Below are 23,078 nucleotides of genomic sequence, written 5' to 3' on the forward strand. Positions count from 1 at the left end.
CTTGTGTCCTGGCACAGACCTGCCTTGTATCATATACTCCAGCAGCTTCAAACTGCTTATTAGTTTCCTTTATGTTCCATGCTCTCCCTTCTGCCTAGAATACCCTTCCCTTATTCCTCTTTGCCTGCTCCACCAAACCTTTTATAACTCCGGTTGGGGGAAGGTCTATAAGGAGCCTTTCTGGAGTGAGGTCTTAGAAATGTTTATGACCGAATGAATGGGATGATCATTTACTTCACATCTGCTACCATAAAATTTATTCCTAAGGATGAAGGTTAATATATTCATTCATGCCTACTTGAAACATTAGTGTATAGTCTGTTTAAAAATTGCATCCACTCTACATAACCTAACATATATTTATAATCTCTTTCTTAATAAAGAAATGTATATGCCTATCACGATAGGGTTGCTGTGAGTTGGAATTGACTCAGTGGCCAGGGTTTTTTTTTTTTTTTTTTTTGGTACTACTATTTTTCTTTTTAACTTCTAACCTCCTAACTCTTAATCCCTTGCTTGGGCTTTGCAGGCTTTGGATGGATTTTTCTTTGTTGTGAACTGTGAAGGGAGAATTGTATTTGTGTCAGAGAATGTGACCAGCTACTTGGGTTACAATCAGGAAGAATTAATGAATACCAGCGTCTACAGCATACTGCATGTTGGAGATCATGCAGAATTTGTGAAGAATCTGCTACCAAAATCTCTAGGTAAAAAGAAGTTTGTTTTTTAAAACAATAACAACTCCCTGTAGCTTCTCCTTATATATTAAGTATATACTATATAACAATAATTATTATATTTTAAGACATAGTATTATTGTATAACATGTTATAATATATTGCAAATATTTGTTGAATGTAGTTTCACCTTGTCCTAAGGACTCTCTTAATTAAACTTCCCATGTTGTCATTTGAGGTACTCTGCTTACTATTTCCTGTGAAACAGACAAGCCTGGGAACAATGTAGAAATCATATGATTTTGACATCTCATTTTGAGTCTCACCCTTTTCTCATAAGGTGACCCTGTTAATCCCAGTCTGAAAATATAATAATGGTATATATGTTGATGCAGAAGGAAGTAAAACAGTGTCTGTGCATATGTGTGTCTGTGGGTATATGTGTGTATACACAAATGTGTGTGTTAGTAGTTTTTCAGTATGGATTGAGTTCCCATCTGGAATAATTTGAACATTAAAAGTTTATGAAAAATTTAAATTATTGTATAGTACACAAGAAAACAGGAGCAAGAAAACTAAGGAAGGAGGAAGCCAAATGGGGAGGGTAACAGGAGACCAATTATAACTTCAGTTGGTAATATGTAACGCTAGTACTAAGTCCTGCTTTTTTTTTTTTCCATAAAGTTATCTGAAAGAAACTTCTGTTTGTTGTGTCTGTTGTTAAAGGGCTCATATATATGTATATTTTATAAGAAGAAGGGAGGTAAATCTATAAAAAGTAGTGTGACTTCAGCACTACTCCCTAATCAAGGTCTGGACTCTGTTAACATGGAAAGATTGGCAGTCAGCACATGATAGGAAGCTTCTCCTGTGAGGTATGGATGCCTGCTAACTTGTCAGAAATGTACCAGTCTTAGAGAACATTCCACTTCTTTCATTGGATCCCAGGAATTACAGCTCAGAACCCTCTTAAAAACATACATTCTTAACCTTTTCTTATATAAAACGGGATTTATGACATATGATTCTAAGGTAATGAGATTGATTTGTTTGGGAGCTCTGTAGCTGGATTCTTCTAAATTAGAAAAACTAATTTTAAAAAATTTTGTAATATATTACTTAAATAACATTTCAGTAACAACATAATCTCTCAAAGTGACAACTCATTTTTCTATGATAAGGTACAGTATATTTACCCAAAAAGAGCTATCTCAATATTTATATAGTTGAACCATGGATTGACTCAGCCATTAGCACCATGAATGTGTTAGCATGGATTGGTTTATCAGACCATCCATTCCATAGTTAATCCCTGGGCTGTGGGAGGGGTGGATTTGGTTGGTAATGTATTGACAACTTCACTTGGCTTTGTTCCATTTTGCTTTTCTCCCTGCTGATACTTCCAAAAGCTTTGAGGGTTGTTGGTTATTTCTGTACAGTAGCCTTAAATGTAAATATGAAGGGGGGCGGGAATATCATCAAATAGCTGATAAAAGCATTCCTTTCATCCACTTCCTCTATCTTATGCCACAGTTAATGTGACAGTAGTAGAAGGCAGAGCGGTTAGCTGCCTTGCCATAAGAAGTTTCTGCTTGAAATGCCCTTTGTTTTCCATTTTGATTATATTCACAAGAAAGAGGCAGATATATATCTTTCCCACAACCTTACTGAATAAGGAAAAAAAAAAGGAGAGAAGAAGAAAAAGGTTGGTCATATTACATACCTATTAAAATTAATATTTTAGATTTAAGTGGATTCCACTCAGGACTTCCAAGTATGATTGGACCATTTGTTCACTGCTAATGGAACCCAGTTGAGAGGATGGATGGGGTCTGATCTAGCCTCTGTTTCCTTCACTAAGCCGTGGGCCTTGGGGCAGGACTGGGTCCTTAGGAGTTAGTGGAACCTTTTACTGATTCTCATAAAGGCTTGTATGGGCTAGCAGCAGCCCTTCATTTACTTCTCTGCAGTTTTTCAAGACCAAAGTTCCAGTTACTCTTAGTGGTTGGATTCCTCATATCTCCATCTGCGTAGGTATGTTTTTCAGCAGTCAGTGTACATTTTATTGGCAAATAGGAAGCTGTTTCATAGTTTACAGTTTGATTCCATTCCATTTCAGTTTTTTTTCCTGTATTTTCCATTATTTCTTTGTTCAGTGAACTCCAAAATCCTTTCGGTTTATCACACAGATAAATTTATCAGCATCAATTTATCGCACAAATACTGTGTAATAAAGTATCCAAGTTGCAGAGTAAGGAGCGTTCTAGCCTACTAGGAGCCGAGGTAAATGGGCAGTGAAGTCGAACAGTGTAAGTTCCCCCTGATGTCACCGTAGATAATACTTACATATATTTCCCTCGCCTACACACTGTATTTCTTTTGTTCTACCTTTCCATGAAGTTGAAGGACCACAGACATGTAGGTTTAACTGAGCTCTTAATTTTCTACATTGTTCCCTTAAGGAAATGAAAGCCTTCTTTTCTGAAAAGAAAAAGTAGTACTTGTTTATAGTAATCAGGGACCTGAAATGATTGTTTCAGTTAAAATCACTAGTTTAATATTTTAATTATAACATCAAGGTATCTTGATGTTATAATTTTTGAATGTAAGTGACTTTAGAGATAGTATAATTGATCCTTTTATTTAAAGATGAGGCAAGTGAGAATCAGAGATTAAGTACTTCACCCAAACCTCACTTCTAGCTAATAGAGAACCCAAGACAACTCATACTCCAGTATAAGTTTGTTTCCATTATGATTTGCTTCCCCTAACAGTTACAGAGTGGTGAGATAGGAGAAAGGAAAGAAAGTCAATGGAAGTATAAGGGAAGAAAATAGGTGGGAATGGTTAAGAGCAGCCTTAAAAATCCTCTGACTGGTGCCATGGTTTGAACGTGACATGTGACTGGGAAGACGTGACCCACCACACAGTGATTCTTATTTGAAATAAACAGACATCTTTTCTATAACTGAACTCAGTTTTCGTATACTCAATCAGTAACATTTCTGTTTTAGTGGTCTTCTTTATGTAATAACTGACTGACTACCTACTGTATTCAAGGCATGGTAGCATATAAACTACGCTAATAAGATAAAATAAAACAGAAGAAAAATGGTTATAAGAAACAAAGATTGCACTCTACCTAGTCTAGATAATTGTTTGAGTCACAGGCCCCTTTGGGAAACTATAAATCCTCCCCCCCACCCCCAAAATACACATTTACATAAAGTTTTGCACATGGTTATGGGTCTCCTGAAGCCTGTCCTTAAGAACCCATGACTGTCAGGTTAAAAACCTGCTTAACAGTGTACGTTTGATTTTCAACTATCTGTTTATTGTCAGAATGTAACTGGAAACAGAGAAACGGTCATTAATTCACTGCTGTAAAATTCTGAGTAGAATAGCTAGTAAGGGATTGATTTTTAATTTTTGTCTTTAACTGTTTTTAAAGACTGTTAATGAATTAGGATATTTGCAAGGGATGCTTTAACTCTAATGAGGGAAAACCCTACACATTCATTTTATTGGAAATCTTACAATTTTCTAGTTGATAGATGTTTAGATTTACTAAAGAAGGTAAGTTTCCTATTGCCTCAGGCTACTGTTACATCAGATGAGCAGATCTGTATTTTAATCTGAGTATCTAATTAAGTAGATGGCTTAAGTTGTCTCTTTTACCTTCAGAGTTTATACATTTCCACCTTATTCACAGGCATATATTGTTTTCTTCCCGCAGTAAATGGAGTTCCTTGGCCTCAGGAGGCAACACGACGAAATAGCCATACCTTTAACTGCAGGATGCTAATTCACCCTCCAGATGAGCCAGGCACGGAGAACCAAGAAGCTTGCCAGCGGTATGAAGTAATGCAGTGTTTCACTGTGTCCCAGCCAAAATCAATCCAAGAGGATGGAGAAGGTAAAGCAAAAGGTCATTTTTAAGTGTTTGATTGCTTTTTCTATGGCTTAAGGGTAATTGAATATAAACTGTCTACTTCTGATGGCATTTTTGATTACTCTACTACACATCATAATGGCTCTTCAACTTGCCATGCATTTCTTTTAATTTTTAAGCCAAAAACAATTGCTAATGTCTAGAATTATCCCTTTAATATACCCCCAAATTCTCAGTTTTGAGCTGTCATTCCCACTAAAAATGTCAAATTCAAACCAACTTGTTGCCTAGAAATAAGAGATGTAATGAACTGCTGCCAGTTAGACAGGGAGCAGATGCAGCAGGCTGCTGAAGAGCTCTGAATTTTAGGAAGTGTTAATTATAGAATATAGAGAATGTGAGAGATTAGAGTTGGCATTATTAAGGCCATACAAAGTAATTTATAAGAAGCATATAAACAGATGAAAACATATAACTGAAGCTCTAATATGACTATGGTATCGACATGGATATCGTTTAAAATGTGACAGTGGATGAGTTTTCGATGTAAACTTAGACTGAGCTAAGTTTCAGAACACCCACAAATTGGGAACTGAAGGACCAGGGTAGGTAGTAGATGAATAAAGGGCAATGTGTTAGTGGGATTCACCAGGGAATGGATGGCAGAATCAGCTGGGCACTTTTACAAAATACACATGCCAGGTCTTTTTCTTATATGATTAAAGTTTATCTTTAGCTGTATGATATTGTGTGTGGCACCCTCAAAACAAAATTTGGGAATGGGACTTTAAAAAAATTGGATATCCTAAAAACAAAGTCTTCTGTCAAGTGTAAGATAATGCTTCTCCAGAAATAGTTAAATGTTGTTTTTCTCATATGATAATTATTATCTGCACTGTTTGTAAGAAGAACTACTGATGAGTATAGAAAATGAACTGTGAAACTGTATTTTTTAAAAAAACCTCTGTGTTGCTTAAATCTAACCCAAACTTCTTCTAGTTGTTATCTTGCAAGTACGTGAGATATACCAGTCTCCTCTAGTTTAATTTATGCTGACTAGATCTCTACCTAAAGCTACCAGTTTGGGGCTGCTAGCAATTTTTTTTCTGATACCCTATTAGATCAGAGTGATTCCAATATTATGTCAGGTCCTATAACATTGTTTTTATAAAAACCGTTAATGGCAAGTGATGGATATAAATCATTTTCTTCCCCCTTTTCTTCAATTTGTCTTTCTTATTTTGGGTAGATTTCCAGTCATGTTTGATTTGCATTGCGCGGCGATTACCTCGGCCTCCAGCTATTACGGGTGTAGAATCCTTTATGACCAAGCAAGATACTACAGGTACTAACTGTAAAGTTCAGAATATTCCATAAGTATTAATAATGTGACTATGCCTGTAAAACTAATTATCTCCAAAATGTTGTGTCCTTTATTCCTGTGATATTTGGCTTCTGCTTACTAGTCTCCTACAGAAAACATTTTAAACAGTCGTCTTGATATTGTATGTTTTAGATACTATAATCATTATCATGGGCAGGATGCTAGGGAGAACAATTTTTTATGACTCTTCATAATCATAAAATATTTAAGAAATTTGACAGTGTAGATATAAATATATTTATAAATGAATATGAATATGGCAGTTATAATATTATACCTAAATGTATCTGGATTTTTCTTTTTTCCTTTAATCTTTTTCTTTAAATTTATTCGACACATATTAATTGAGTGCCTAGAAGTGTCTGTCACTATGTGATTGCTCAGGGTATGCCTGGTTGAGCTAAAAAGCAAAGATGTAATTTCATACTGTGAAATGTTTTATGATGGAAAAGGTGTGAGATGGTGTAAGGGAAGCTAGTAAGAGAGGTCCTGTTTTAAAACTAATTGGTCAGAGAAGCCCTTGAACCCTGAAGGAGGAGGTGGTGTTGGCCTTGGAAAGTATGGTTGTTGGGGGGTGGGCAGTGAGGAAGCGTCATGGTGCCAGAATGAGTGCTCCTGGGTGAGGAAGCAGAGCAGCAAAAGCCCTGAGACTGGTAGGATGGAGACGTCTGTTACAAGAACTGAAAAAGGGAGTAGAGCCACAAAGTGAGTAATGGTGAGAGTGCCTGACAATAAGGCCTCGTTTGTAAAGGCCTGCTTCAGATTTGATTTTAAGCAACAGTAAATTCTTCTTGTTCTCTATAATTTACAAAGTATTTTTATATATTATTTAATTTTATCTTTACTTTTACACATAAGATTTTCATAACTTCATTTACATCAGCTACATATGTATCACTCAATTCTCTAATTTTAAAATAGAGATACTAGAGGTATTTTTTTTAGCAGTCTGAGATTAAAAAAATAATTTCTACTGAATCTTATTCTCCATGAAAGTTTAGTTTTAGTGTACATTTTGACCTTACTGTTGTTTATAAGATCCTGCCGCGTTACTAATTAATATTTTTATTTCCAGAAAGCTAATATTCCTGTGTTGGATGCTTTGTTTTTGTGTTTTAGATAAGCTCTCAATTTCTCTTGCTAAAGAGCAGGCAGGGATAAATTAGCACAGAGAGTAGAAAATGGTAAAGAGGACGTCTAGGAACATGGAGAGACAGCATCTAAGGGTGGTCATTTTCAGTTACCGTACCTTTCTTCATCCGCTTTTTTAAGTCTGCCCTGTTCGTGTTCCTTTCCATTTTCCACTAATGAGCAGCACTAAAAAAATTTAATAAACCCTTATTGAAAACCAAATGTATTTTTGCATGGAGGAAAAATAGGATCCACTGAAAAATAAAACTGGTCTTTTGAGTCAATAATTGGTTAATATAAAAAGAAATGCAAACAAGGGCTTTATGAGATAGCAGAAAGAAAGCCTGCTGTAAAAGGTGATGGTCAGGCCACGGAATGAATGTGGGGGACAAGGGAAGCTTAAAAGTTATGAGGATAATTTAGGAAGAAAGGATTTAGCTTTTCCTCATACTGCATTTCTGTAAATTGAATCCTAATTTGGACTGTTTTAAAGGAAAAATATTTTCACTGGTAGATTTGTTTCTAACCAAGGACCCAGCATTAAAATCTTAGCTGTATCTAAAATACACATGAAATTATGTGTGTGTGTGTGTGTGTGTGTGTGTGTATATGTGTGTGTATATATATATATATATATATGTATATGTATGTATATCCCCATAGGAGAAAAGCCCTGGCAGTCTGCGCCATAAAGATTACAGCCTAGGAAACCCTATGGGGCAACTCTGCTTTGTTACCTTGGGTTGCTATGAGTCAGAATCGACTGTATGACACCTAACAACAACAACATGTCATAAAATAATTGTAGAACTAGGGGGAGCCTCAGAGATTGCAGAAGCCAGCCTACTCATTTAACAAATTAAGGAATGGTGACTTGACCAAGATCATGTTGCTAATTGCTGAGAACTGAAATCTTTAGACCGTAATATAGAACTTTTCTTTTAAGTTGCATTGCCTTTCACCAGAGCACTATTAAACAGGCATCACTGTACTGTACACACTTATTATATAAAAGACACTAGAGAAATGTAAAGTATACTTAAAGTATAAAAGTAACATTTTATTCTGTCACAGAATTGATTTAGTGAAAAATATGTAGGGTAGCTGTAATAAATATTAAACATTTAATTTCTTAAATTTTAGTAGTATTTTTTAACTCTACACAGAATGGCCCATGTTCTTAAAAAAAGAAAAATATCTTCTACCAGGAAATGTTGAACAGTGGTTTTTGCTAGTTTGTTTATTTGTTTGGTTGGTTACACTCGCCTGTAGCCAGCCGGGGGTATTCTACATCAGCCCATTCATGATTCTTTTCTACATAGTCATTGCATTACCTGACCAGTTGGTGCCATTGCTGATAATTTAATCACTTTTCTCCTCTCCAGTTCCAGACTCTCTTGTTCTCTTGTGGGCCAGCAATGACATGAACATGTAAATGGACGGACACACACATACACAACCTCCCTATGATGAGTATTTTCACATGTGAAAGATTATGTAACAATGGAATCCCTGTTACAACCAACTCTTGATCTCTAACAACATTAAATAATTAAAAACTTCTTAGAAAATCCAAAATTGTCTATAGTTTCAGTCAGTGTTCACCTGGCTTTCCCCAGACTGTTCTTAAATAACAAAATCCCTTCTTTGAGTTTCAGTTTTTTTGCTTTACTGTCTACATTTATACCAAGACTTGGGCACCAACCTGACCAGACTGGGGTACATCAGATTCAGGACCCTAACTAAGTTAAAGAGGTCTAAGGAATACTTTATTTTGAAACCCGAGTAACATATATAAGGAAGGGATTAGTTAAAATATGGAGGCATAAACTAGTATGATAGATTTGAATAGTTGTGTGAGAAAAGGGAAAATACGGAAAAGACACAATTAGTCTCTTCACAGAAGAGAAAACATGAGTGCTATATAAACATGAAAAACAACTTCGTTAATAATTAGGAAAATATAAGTTTAGACCACAATGAGATACCGTTTTTCACCTATTAATTAGAAAAAAATAAAGAAGCCTGACAATACCAAGTGATGTTGAATACCAGTGAGAATGGTGAATTAACAGTAACTCTTAATTAACTGCGGTGAGAGCATAGGGTAGTACAAGTCTCTGGAAAAGTTTAATATTATAAATTGGTTAATATAAAAAGAAAAGAATGTTGAACATTCACATAACATACAACCAAACATTCTTGCTACTCAGTATATACCTTTGAGAAACTCTCACGCACATGCACAGGGGAAGATGTTCACGGCATTGATGGTGTAGAAACGGGAACAATCTAGATGCCCACTGACAGGAAAATGTAAAGGCCAGGGGATCGGACAAAGGAGTGTACATGTAACAAAATGGTATTTGTTAACTTTCAAGTTCTGAAGTTGGGTGGTAGGTTTGCAGGTTTTCATTTTATTGTAATTCTTAATTTACATACATCCTACCTGTATTATTTTGTGTCAGTATAGGATTGTAAAACAAAACATCTGATTAATCAAAAACTGGATTTATTAGTCCCTGATTAACTGAAGAATAACTTACCAGAATTCTATAGAAGCTATTTAGGAAATTTGTTCAAATATGATAACAGTAGCAAACCACCACTAAATTTTATAAAGCATATGTTCAATCTGCATAATGCCTCACAAATCTTAACTTACTGTTTCTGATTTGACTTTTGTTGGCTTCAGTCTTTAGTCTTTAAATAGAATACTGCCTACAGCCCAAGTGGAGGCAGAAAGGAAAAGGCTTGCTTACTTTCTCATAATCAGTTCACTTAGTTATTGAAAATTAATGTAAACCAAAACAATATATTTTATTTCTGCCTCTCCTTCCCCAGTAAAGATTAGTCAGCAGTATATAGAGAGCAGGATCCAAAGAGCAAGTCAGAGGAGTTTAACTTGCATTAGTCCCAGCAGCTTCAGGTCTTTATGGTATGACTTTAATATTTGACTAGAATTGAATTTTAGAATATGACATACTAGTATGTAACACAGTCTAAAACCAGAACAATTCTTTATTATCATGTCACTGATAGACTCCATTACCAAATATAATAAACATTAATAGTGCTTTTTTAATGCTTCTGTCCATTAAGCATTTTGGGGGGGGGGGAATATTTCTCAGATGCATTAGTTAGTTTTGAAATATGGATGATATATATCAAGAGGCTGTCATAAATGTAAACTGCCATTCTTTTTATAGGTAAAATCATCTCTATTGATACTAGTTCCCTGAGAGCTGCTGGCAGGACCGGCTGGGAAGATTTAGTGAGAAAGTGCATTTATGCTTTTTTCCAACCTCAGGGCAGAGAGCCATCATATGCCAGACAACTGTTTCAAGAAGGTAAAGTTTTTCTCTTGCAATTATTTTCATTAAGCTTGCTCTTATTGAGTCGTTTATATAGAACTTATAGCTTGGTAAGTATTTTCTCCAAATTATAGTTTTTGCAATTATCAGTTGTAGGAAAGGAAGAAATGGGTAAGCAAAGTAATTCATGAGTGGATCCTGAAATTTGGGATGCACATTCTAAAGAACGGGATGTCATGTGGTGGTCATTCATTCATTCAAAAGACATATATCAAGTTCCTAACATACATAGAACACTGTGTAAGATGCCACGGATATAGTAGGTTTCTGCCCTCAAGGAGCTCATTATAGGAGAATGTATGACCAACTCTAAAGATCACAGTGACATGGGCTATAATAGAGTTGTAACCAAAGAAGAAAAAAATTAATTTTGACTTGGAGAATCAGGGACAGCTTCAGAAAGGAAGTGATATTTTTGTCTGGCTTTTGAAGATCATTCCAGCAGAACAAGCATGTTAAGGGGCCTCTGGATACCCTGAGGTCTCTATTCTCCATGCTTACATTGTGACTGTTGCAGCACTTGCATCTCCTGATTCAGATTGAAGTTTCAAGTCAAAGTGTATGTTTTGGGAAATTATCAATTAATATTTAAAGAATTTTTGTGTCTTAGTAACTACTATGGGAATATAAAACAGATGTTTTCTCTGCCCTTAAGGAGCTACATACAGTATTAAAGGAAGGGTAGGAAAAATTATTTGAGGATTGAGATCTGAAAGTTTACAGACTCAGAGATAAAGGAAATTGGATGTACTTTAAAAATACTGTCATGTAGGTTCCTGGGTGGGGCAAATGGTTTGCGTTGGGCTGATAACCAAAAACTTCACTGTTTAAACCCACCCAGCAGCACTGCAGAAGAGAAGGCCTGGAGATCTGCTTCAATAAAGACTACAGCCAAGAAAACCCTATGGAGCAGTTCTATTCTGTAACACATGCATGGTGGCTATGAGTTGGAGTCGACTCGATGACACAGAACAAAAATAGCATAATAAATATAAAGTCTTCAGAGCAATACCCAACACATAGAATATAAGCCAAAAAAATTATATTGTCATATAATTATGGTAGCCTAATACTCTTCTTCCAATGTAATCTGTTCTCTAAATAGGTAGTTTCTTTGGTAAGGGCCTCTTTCTATGGCTATTCCTTAAAAACAATTTTAAAAAATTTTTGTATTATTCCATCACCCTTCTTAATTTTAACAGTTTTTCATAACATTAGATTTCCTAAGTTTAAAGGTGATTTTTCATTATTAATTACATTTTAGGTCATCTACTTCCTAGTGGTATGTGGAGGAAGTAGCTTAATTTTTTTTTCAGGAAGCCATTTATATAAATCTCACTAGAAGTCTGGTTACTTCTGGAACAGCCTCCTACAGACTAGTGATTCTCCACTGGGCCTCTTACAGACTGATGCTGTCCCCAAAGATGCTATTTCAGTGGGTAGAACCAATAATCTGTATTTTTGAAAAGTCCCCTAGGTGATCCTGAAGTGCAACCAGGTTTGGAAACCAGTACAATAAAAAACTAATACTATCCACTGGGTACAAACTTTGTGACTCCCTCTACCAGGAGTGGCATTTGACTTGTGCTTAGGTTTGGGACTCTGTCTCCATTCCCTGCCTAAAGTGCTGAAGTATATGGTATTCTGATTTTCACCTTAACTTTATTAGGTGGACCTTCCATGCCTTTACTTAGAAAACTTTTAATTGTATTTGCCTATAATTTATATACATTTCCACCAAAGGCAAAGCAGGTCTAGATTTATTGTCTTATTTTTCAAATGATAGGCTCCCCATAGATGTGATTGAGCCACAGCTTAAGGTATGTGTTCCTAAACACAGTTCTCCATAAAATAAAGTGTAAAGAAATAAATACTAAGTATAATCCAATACTTCTTCCTCCTTAGTCATTCCTAATGTCTTCTCCTTTTACTTTCTTTTTTAAATTCCTCAATAGAAATAACTTGTATTTTTCTCAGAATTAAGTTGTCCAAAGCACGCGTGACTCTGACTCTAGTGTTTTGGAAGTTCTGGACAACTTGTCAAACAGTTTTCATGGACTGAGTGCATGTTTTTCCGATATTTTATATTCAGCAGTATCTAACCTGATAAGAAGCATAAGAATCACCTGTTAAAAACGTTGACCTGCTGGATTAAAATCTCAGGGTATCTGTGTTTTTAACAAAGGTAATGCCTAAGTACACTGAAACCTGAGAACCACTGGTCTAATCTGTCAAGAATGGAAGAGGTACAATTTTCATTTGCAATTTCCATGCCATCTCTTCACTTAGACACACCATGGAAAGGGTGAAACAAATTATGCCATTATGTCTTTGGTTTTGTGTAAAACTTCACAACGATTGATATATAGGCAAGAAAAAAATTGTCCTCCATCTGTCTTCTTTTTTTCCTGCTCATTAACTTTTTCTTTGAAGGCAAGTGTGTATAGTTTGGAAAAGGCTCCCAGGTTCTATTTAGTTCTGAGCCATTACTTAAAAGAAAGGTCCAGGTTACAGTGTCTCCCAAAGGTCCCTGATAAGATTCATCTGAGGCAGTTGTTAAACCAAATCCCTGGACCCCACCCTACACCACTGAATCAATCTATAATCTAAGATGGTTTTCTTATCCGGGAAGTTTGGAAAACGTAAGCCTAGATTTCACAAAATATTAATAGCTATAACTAAGAAATGATGTTTCGTGCTCAGTTAAGTTTGGGAAATGCTTCATTCTCTCACTTTTGGGGATTTGTAAGATATATTAGGTATATAATTTCCTGGGAAGTTCTACATTTAAGATACCTGTTTAACATTGTTACCCAGATTTATTTTCCACAGAATACTTTTTCCTGTAACACATCTGTCAGCAGTTAGGGAGAGTAATAGTCATGGGAAATGTTGAGCTAGATAGCCTAGAAAAGTTTTATGAAAGTTGTATCAGCTATTAACATTGAAATAATGGATCTTCATTTCTCATCTTTGAGAGATGTCCATGATGTATTGTTGTATTTTAAAAGTAGGCTAAGAAAGTACAGTATATATAGCATGAGCTCACTCTTGTATATCTGTTTATCCAGCTAGGTTAACAAAATGTTAGCAGTGGTTATCTCTGAGCGATGGGATTACAAATAACTTTATCCTCACTTGTTCTTTGTTCATTTCTGTATTATCTTAACTTTCATAGTGAGTGTGTAATATTTTTATAATCACAAAATAAAGCTGTTTTCATTTTTTAAAATACATTAACAAGATAAAAGTTGGAAGGGGTTTGTAGTATCAAAAAGTTTAGAAGCATTGCTATAACACATAAGTACCCATATATGATGATTAACCAGAATGTTCTTTGAGACTTGTGTAATGTGGTTAATTCCATGGCCCAACAACAGAATTGACTGAAAACCTTTTTGTGTCAAACCCTGTTGAAAATATTTAAAATACGAGTTTACTTTCCTCTTTTCAAAATTTTGTTATACTGAATGGTGTTTACCCATTAGTGATTGAAAATCTGTAGAGCATCTAGGGGTCATGTTTTGTTTTGTTTTTTGTTTACCTTAATACCGGTTTTGTTTTTGTTTGTTTTTTTTTTAATTGCATTCTTGCTGCATATACAGGTTTCCCCCACTATCTGAAAGTAGAACTTTCCTATGAAACTTTCATAAGCCAAAATGGCATAAAGCAAAGAAGTAATTGCCATTAATTTTTATGGGAAAATTTTTTGAGCGTTCCTAGACTCAAAAAATAACCTACCGAATTATACCAAATAACACATAAAACCTAAAATAACACTAACACATAGTAAAAGCAAGAATGATATGATAAATACACAGCCTGTATAAAGTAGAAATAATGTATGTACAGCGTAGTTTCACTTACCAGAATCAGGAAGACGGTGAGCACCCTGGAAGGCTGAGAGGTGGTGGTAGTGATGATGGTAGCCCAGGTAGCCTAGCGGACGATGGTACATGGGGGCTGGGTTTAAGGGGCACTCTGCTGCTCAGGTGCACGCTGCCTCTTTAACAGCTCGCTGCAAAAGAAACGCTGAAGACTATTTCCGCTTTTCACCTTTTTTTCGTAAAAGCGAAAATCCTCTTCAGATTCCTTTCGGTTATTAAGAATAGGTATTAATGTAGATCTTCCATAAAAGCAAAGTAGCATAAAGGGAACTTACGAAAAGTGGGGGATACTTGTACTAGAGAAATACCAAAAAGAAAAAAATCTCTACCAGCATTCACGCACAGTGCCCCCAGCACACGTTTTATACCCGCCCATTGAGTAGACATCAGAAAGGCTTGCTTGTTTGAAGTTCTTTCACCACCAAATTGGGAGGGGCCAAAACCCCAAATAGTTCTACTTCTACAGCTGCTGTGACCAGAGAAAACTTAATGTTTCCTGTTCTAGCTCTGTTGAGGTCCATTCTGGGAAAAACAGAAGAACAGTTGTCATATTAAAGGTTCTTTGGAGGGTTTCCGTGGTGCCAGTAATACTCCTTCAATAATACCCTGCCCCCAAGTATTCTAAGCATTTTAGATAATGGTCACAGGAGTCAGAGATCAAAATATTGGCTTTATGGCTGGCAAAACTAGATTAAAAAACAAGGACAGGACCTGTGATCAGACTGGTATTCCAGATAGTTTGGTCCAGACCTAAACCTTGAAACCCACGTATGGGGAAAATTTGGTGTGCAGAGCAAGTGTTTATTGAACCATCTGTGTAAAGAATTGTGGCTGCCCTACTCAGGTCTTCATTCAGAGTATTAGTGATGTACAAGGTTGAAACTATTGATGTAAGTGATGCCTGGAAATTTTACTGAATGTGTATGACTCAGGACATATGTACTTTGGAAGCTGTTTATTTATTGTTTGTCTTTTGGTTTTGTGTGTGTGTGTATGTGTGTTTCTTCAGAAACTATTCATTTAGTTAACTGGAGAATCTTACTCTAATTAATTGAAGTTTTACAATATTTAATATAGCCTATTCCTAATTTCAAAGAATTACTGTGCAAATTATAATGAACTAATAAGTCTTATTCCACATATAGTCACCCAAAATAAATAATCTACCTTTAAAACTTAAGGTGTGATAATTTCCTTGTATTAAACAAATAGGAGTTCCCCAGTTTGGGATGTTTTTATTAATTTTGATGTATTCCTACAAATTAGGCAGCATAATTACCAAAGGATTATTGGTGTTTCTGTAATCCTCATGAAATATCTTGATGTCCCCAGGTTAGCCTGAGTTTCTAGTTATTTCTGTCTGTAGGGCTTCTCAGTAAATAAGAAATTTCTCTCCATTAATTTCCATTACAAAATTAAGCCTATATTACTGCAAGAGCAAAAATACAGATTGATATGTAATGTAAATATTGAGAACATAACTAAGATTTTAAATCTGTCCTTTAAAGAAAAGTTATGGAAGTTGATCACACATCAGTATTAACCTATTTAAATGAGATTCAGGTTGAGGATCAATCAACAAGTTTGTACCGGGTGATTTTCTATGCAAAGCATTGTGCAAAATTCAACGGAGAGTACAAAACAAGAATGGGACACAGTATTAGCCCTTAAGGTTATTCTAGCTGAAGAAGAAAAATAAGTGTGTAAAAATATATTTTCCTATTCAAAGGGATATAATAGAAATGTTTAGGAAGGAATGGGAGACAAGGTTGGAAATGCAAGTTGAAGGTAGATTGTATAGAGCTGTGCTGTCCAGTGTACACGATAGTCACTAGCCATGTGGGGTTTTCCAGCAGAATAAGTGAGTGTTTTCCAGCAGAATAAGGAGATCCTGAAGAACAATAAACAGTAGTGAGGAAATGGGTAAAACAGTAAAAGCAAAGTAGCATGAAATAATTGTCTGTCTTCTCTGACCCTTTATGTATCTGTAGCTTTATCATCCCAGGTTAATAATTTATTTTAAAATGCCATTTTTCATTGTAGTTGTATTTTCCAGAATATATTGTTAAAAATATATTAATAGTTGGGATTGTTAATATTTTTCAGATTTTACTATGGCCAACACTCATATCCTTTCCACAAAATTACCAGTTTCAATTAAAGAGTGTTTTTCATCATTTGCTATTTAATTAGATACTAAATTTCCCCATGTGCTATATTGGGAAAGTGTGCCAGTGATTGAGCTGAAGTTGCTAGATGGGTTAGGAATGCAGTTGGGTGGGTATAAGTCTTAATCCTTTCAATTAAGTTTATATCCTAGGTTTGGCACTTAGGCAGATTTATGTATGCTGTAGATTTACAATACACTGTCTTCAGTTGAACTATGTACCTAAGACAGTAAAATAGAGCATTTCTTCTCTTTTATGTCCACTAATATGTAGCTTCAAAATTATTTATTAATCAGTCACTTCAAGTATCTTTCATGTCTTTCAGAATGTAATTGAAGCCCTTTGTGAAATGTCTTTGAAAAAATAGAACTAACATTTATTATAGGCTAAATTAGAATAGTCATTTTTCATAGTAATATTCATGTTTCAGTGGATATGATTTTAACCTTGTTATAACTGAATCTACCTATTAAATCTTTCTTAAAATAGAATTCTATTGTATTACTAAAACATCAGTAATATTACTTAGTAGTCTGATATAGCCTTTACATATTTAATAAACACTTACTCTAAGTGGTTAGAATTTTGTCTGCTGTTAATAAAGCTTTAAGACCAAAGTAAATTATATTGTTTATACAGTGAATTGACTGCCCTACCCTAGTTTTTCTTCTTTATATTAGTAATCATTGGCTTTATCTTAATTTTCTTATTAACTTTAAAAATTCAAACATCAGAAATAATACATATATATACATCTATATGAATCTAATAATTTGGATTTTAGCTAAGGCATTCTTTAAACTAATCAAAACTTTTTATAAAACCATTTCTAAGATAGTCAGCCAGCAAAAGAAAAAAAAAATGTTAGAGAGAATACTGAAAGAGGGGACCAGAGTACTTCTGGTATTTTTAGTGGGTAGTTAATAAATTTGAAGAGCTGCCCCACGACAGAGAGAGAGAGTAAGGTTAATATTTTCCCTGCTTGGGGTTTCTTCATAATCATAACTCATGTGAGGAGGCACGCATTCAAGTAGGACTAAATTAAAATCTGTCATCAAGCGGTATATTTCAACTGGAATCATTTTTCCCCCTCAAATATCTACTTTGTCTGAACTGTTTCTTATTTTGAGTCTGAGCAGTTGGGGGTGGGGGTGGGGGGTATTTAGAATGAGGTTCTAGGTAGAAATAATGCCTGGTAACTCTCCTTTGCCCAAAGAACAAGTGTCAGAATTTTAACTAGGTTTCTTTTTTGTTTGAAACAGTGATGACTCGTGGCACTGCCTCCAGCCCATCCTATAGATTCATATTGAATGATGGAACAATGCTTAGCGCCCACACCAAGTGTAAACTTTGCTACCCTCAAACTCCAGACATGCAACCTTTCATCATGGGAATTCATATCATCGACAGGTACTACTTATTTGGAGAGCTTCATATGAAGTAGATCAGTTCACATATCTCTTCTTAGAAAACAATTTTTATACTTTTGATGGCTAAAAAGCAGAAATTCTAAATCAGGCATAAAGCTGGTGTGATGAGTTTGTTTATAGTTTTGTTGCTTTACCGTATCTTTGAAGTTCACAAAGGGAGACAGGAAAGGTGAGGCTGAAAATATGTGTTGTAAGGGGGGTAAAACCAAAAAGGTGGCTAAAAATTCACAACTTTCTATCTATGAACTTATAGTCTTATCATAGAGTTCAGAGTTTGTTAACATTGTCATGACTTTGATTTTAAGAAGTGCTTTACTTTCATTAGGGCAAATTCGATGACTCCTGATTTCAAGTTGACAGTTTCTCACAGAAACTACAAATCCTTAAACTGTCAACTTGAGATTTTTTAATGTCATGGCCTCTGTTTTCTAAACATTTCTAAGTATGTTTTACTGTGGTGTACATGGCAAATCCATGGAACTATTCTTCTATTAAGTTTTCAGAATCCTGTATTTAAAACTATTTAAAATTTAGCATTAAACAAAAGCCAAGACATTTTCCCTCACTTCATCTTTTTCTTATCTGATGTATTTGCTTACTGGACCATGATAATACCAGTCACAAATCTGTTGTCATAGCTATGGATTTGAGTAAAGAACTCAGTGAAAACCTGAATTCAGTATTCTATTTTCTTTCTACTGTTAATTTTTTTTTTCATATTGTGATTTCTCTTTCAAAACATCTGCTATGTCTGTATATCACCCTTTTTAATTTTCACATCAGTGACACAGTATTTTCCTTACCCAGTCTTCCTCTTTGGAGTTGAAATACTTAAAAACTGTAACAAGGGAGTCATGAAAAAGTGCTTTGTAAACAAAGATGTGGGACATCTTTCTTTCTACTAAAAATCTTATTGTAATGTTGATTATTTGTATTAAATTTAGGAAAGGTTAAGTGCACATACATATTGGATATTGGATTTTTTCCAAAGCTAAGAAAGATTTCTTTCCCATGTAACTAAAACCATTTCAAATTTGAGGGACCATAAGCACTATTTTCTATTAAATGGGAACAACTACTTCATAGCAGTACTAAACAGTCTGCTGTTTTTCCTTAATTAAAAGGATAAGAAGTTCTTTATTGGATAGTTTGCAGCATTAATGAGGTTAATGGTCTTGTTTTATAATATGCATCATAAAAAAAAGGTTTTAATGGAAACAAATGAAGATGTTTGACTCATGTCTTTTTCCCCCTAGGGAACACAGTGGGCTCTCTCCTCAAGATGATACTAATTCTGGAATGTCAATTCCCCGAGTAAACCCCTCGGTCAATCCTAGTATCTCTCCAGCTCACACTGTGGTCCGTTCATCCACATTGCCACCATCCAGCAGCAACATGGTATCCACCAGAGTAAACCGCCAACAGAGCTCAGACCTTCATAACAGCAGTCATAGTAATTCTAGCAACAGTCAAGGGAGTTTTGGATGCTCACCTGGAAATCAGATTGTAGCCAGTGTTGCCTTAAACCAGGGACAGGCCGGTTCTCAGAGCAGTAATCCCTCTTTAAACCTCAACAATTCTTCTATAGAAGGTACAGGAATAACCCTAGCACAGTTCATGTCTCCAAGGAGACAGGTTAGTTCTGGATTGGCAACCAGGCCTAGGAGGCCAAACAATTCGTTTTCGCCTAATATTCCACCATTGAGCTCCCCCGTTGGCATGACAAACAGTGCCTGTAATAATAGTAACCGATCTTATTCAAACATCCCAGTAACGTCTTTACAGGGTATGAATGAAGGACCCAATAACTCCGTCAGCTTCTCTGCCAGTTCTCCGGTCCTCAGGCAGATGAGCTCACAGAATTCACCTAGCAGATTAAATATACAGCCAACAAAAGCTGAGTCCAGAGACAACAAAGAGATTACATCCATTTTAAATGAAATGATTCAGTCTGACAACAGCTCTAGTGATGGCAAACCTCTGGATTCAGGGCTTCTGCATAACAATGATAGACTTTCAGATGGGGACAATAAATACTCTCAAACCAGTCACAAACTAGTGCAGCTTTTGACAACAACTGCAGAGCAGCAATTACGGCATGCTGATATAGACACCAGTTGTAAAGATGTACTGTCTTGCACGGGCACTTCCAGCTCTGCCTCTGGTAACTCTTCCAGCGGTTCTTGCCCCTCCTCTCATAGCTCACTGACAGAACGGCACAAAATTCTGCACCGGCTCTTACAGGAGGGTAGCCCCTCAGATATCACCACTTTGTCTGTCGAGCCAGATAAAAAGGACAATGCATCTACGTCTGTGTCAGTGACTGGACAGGTACAAGGGAACTCCAGTGTAAAACTAGAACTGGATACTTCAAAGAAGAAAGAGTCAAAAGACCATCAGCTCCTACGCTACCTTTTAGATAAAGATGAGAAAGATTTAAGATCAACTCCAAACCTGAGCCTGGATGATGTGAAGGTGAAAGTGGAAAAGAAAGAACAGATGGATCCTTGTAACACAAACCCAACCCCAGTGACCAAACCTGCCCCTGAGGAAGTTAAACTGGAGTCCCAGAGCCAGGTGGGTACTTCCTTGCTTCACAAAATGAACATACCTAGTTTTTTCTTTTTCATTTATTTTACTCCAGCCATAGACCAAATTTGGATGCAGGCTATGTTTTGTCCTATCTATTGGGCATACGCTAAGAGGTTTGTACCAGTAGTTGGAAAAATCACAGGATGCCCTCAAAGTTCTTTTTGGAATTTTGGAGGGCTACAATATTAATATAGCCCTCTAAGAATGTAGATTTTTCTTTCTTTCTATAAAATCAGAGTTCATGTCTTTGGATCTTTTAAAAAATACCATTCCCTGACTCCTTTCATATATCCCCAGTATTGAATCCAAATCTCTTGAAATAGAACCCAGGAATCTGTATTTCAAAGAAGCTCTACAAAAAACTGATGTGTAGTTAGGTTGGGAACCTCTCATGTAAAAGAAGTAGGAAAGACATATGGGGAGAACAAGGCTACCTAGCCTGGTTTGCTTTTTATTTCCTTTGAAGCATTTTTTAAGGCTGTTTTCCTTCATCTGATTCTAACTACCCGCAACCCTCATCAGGAAATGGGGACTTGAGTGTTTGGGGTAGTAAGGTATATAACATGTCCTGAAACAGAAGTAAATAAAATAAACCTTTCCATAGTTGTTATGGATTAGGAACCTCTATATTAGGCTGGGTTGGGGGTGTGGTGATAATTAATGAGCAGCTTCATTTATTGAATAATTGCTGTGGATTTTGAAAGAATCTAAGAAAAACAGAATATGGTCCCTTCCCTCTAGGAGTTTACGGTTTATTTAGAGACAAAATATAGACATTCATGAAATAGCTCAGAATGCATTTACAAAGACTCTCCATTGTGAAACAAGATGCATAGATCCTTCAGTTTCTTGAACTAACCTAATTTTCTGCCCTCATCTCACAAAACTCTCTCTCTTCCCTCAGTCATACTGTGTTCTAGGCACATGGAAGTTCTTGCCATTCCTGGGATAAGCCATGTCTCTTCTAAGCATCTTCTACCTTGCTCTTCTTTCTGTACCTGCTGAACTTCTACTCATCCGTCACAAACTAATGCAAGCATCATCTCTGTAAAGCCTTCCCCAGTAGCCCTAGTTAGATGTTTTCTTTCATCTCTACCCTTATAGTGCTTTGTTATCATCTCTATTTACTATTTGTAATTACACTGTTTTCTTTACACTGTGTGCTGTTAGAGGGTAAGGCTATGTCTCCTGTTTCTCGGTACAACTACTAATATTGTTCATTTTAAAGCTGAAAAACAGCTTTAAATAATAACTATATTAAACTCTGACTCTTTAAAATTAACTTCAAAAGCAACAGCTTTATAAAACAATGCCATTGTGAACATCCTGGTGCATCTGTTTTGGTTCACATGTGCACTCATTTCTGTGGGTTCATCCCTGGGAGTGGAATTACAGGATCATAAGATACGTGTATGTTCACCCTTAGTAGTAATGCCAGACAATTTTCCATAGCATGAGAATTCTTTATAGCTGTTCCATGTCTTTGCCAATACTTGGTATTGTCAGTCTTTTCAATTTTAGCCATTCTGGAGTGTCTGTAGTGCTATATGCAACAATATGTCTCAACCTCAACAGCATCATGTTAAGTGAAAGAAGGCAGACATTTAAAGAATACGTAATATGATTCTATTTATGCAGTCTAGAAGCAGAACTTTTAGTTGAATTAATGAAACCCAAACAGATGATATTACTGAATTGGAAATTTTCTATTAATGAATTATCTCATAAATTAATTATAGTAGAAGACTATAGTAGAAATAAAGGCCATTTTTCTTCTAGTCACAGCCCCATACAGATGTAGGGACTTCCTATCTTCTATAGAAGATCTGCTGCTTATACTATTAAATCCTTAAGTGGAAAGTGGCCTTTTTGAGATCTTTGAAGCTGATGTACTATTTATAAAAAAGTTTCCAATAGTATTTTAAATTATGAATAAAAGTTTATGTTGATGTAAATTTATTTTTCATTTCATCATAAAAGTAAGCCATTTTACAAAAATTATAAAAATATGACAGGAAAAATCACCCATAATGGCATCATCCTAACAGTACTCTTGACACTTCTTTCCAGTGCAGTCTTTTTCCTTTGCATAAATTTTACACCAAGATATATTAGATAAATACTAAGTGTCTGTTATCTTATATCCTGCAGTATATTATAAGCATCCAAAGTGTTTTTTCCAGTGGAATAGTTAAATCATGTAATTTCAGAGGTCCCAGTTGTTCTAATTATTTCTTCTCTCTTCGTTCTCTCATAGTCACACTTAATTCATAGAGTTTAAAGGAGCAACTTTTTTCTACATTGTTTCGGATGAAGTATGGAATATGTTTCCTCTAACTTGATTTCCACTTTTAGTTCACAGCTGACCTTGATCAGTTTGATCAGTTACTGCCCACGCTGGAGAAGGCAGCACAGCTGCCAGGCTTATGTGAAACAGACAGGATGGACAGTGCAGTTACGAGTGTCCCCATCAAATCGGAGATCCTGCCGACTTCACTTCAGTCCACCACTGCCAGACCCACTACCAGACTGAATAGTATGTG

The 23,078-nt window shown here is 35.7% G+C and overlaps 1 protein-coding gene across 2 annotated transcripts in view; it reads left to right on the forward strand.

The window, feature by feature from the left end:
- NCOA1 (nuclear receptor coactivator 1) overlaps positions 1-23,078 on the forward strand; it is a 270,561-nt gene that overhangs the window by 195,899 nt on the left and 51,584 nt on the right. For both annotated transcript variants that reach the window (XM_023732415.1, XM_004377565.2), the window contains 7 exons: positions 530-707; positions 4,414-4,593; positions 5,819-5,914; positions 10,294-10,434; positions 17,776-17,923; positions 19,200-20,520; positions 22,891-23,071. In XM_023732415.1, the coding sequence (XP_023588183.1) occupies positions 530-707; positions 4,414-4,593; positions 5,819-5,914; positions 10,294-10,434; positions 17,776-17,923; positions 19,200-20,520; positions 22,891-23,071 (2,245 nt within the window). The remainder of the gene's footprint in view (positions 1-529; positions 708-4,413; positions 4,594-5,818; positions 5,915-10,293; positions 10,435-17,775; positions 17,924-19,199; positions 20,521-22,890; positions 23,072-23,078) is intronic.

Source organism: Trichechus manatus, unplaced genomic scaffold, assembly GCF_000243295.1.
Source record: "Trichechus manatus latirostris isolate Lorelei unplaced genomic scaffold, TriManLat1.0 scaffold00052, whole genome shotgun sequence".
Taxonomy (NCBI): Eukaryota; Metazoa; Chordata; class Mammalia; order Sirenia; family Trichechidae; genus Trichechus; species Trichechus manatus.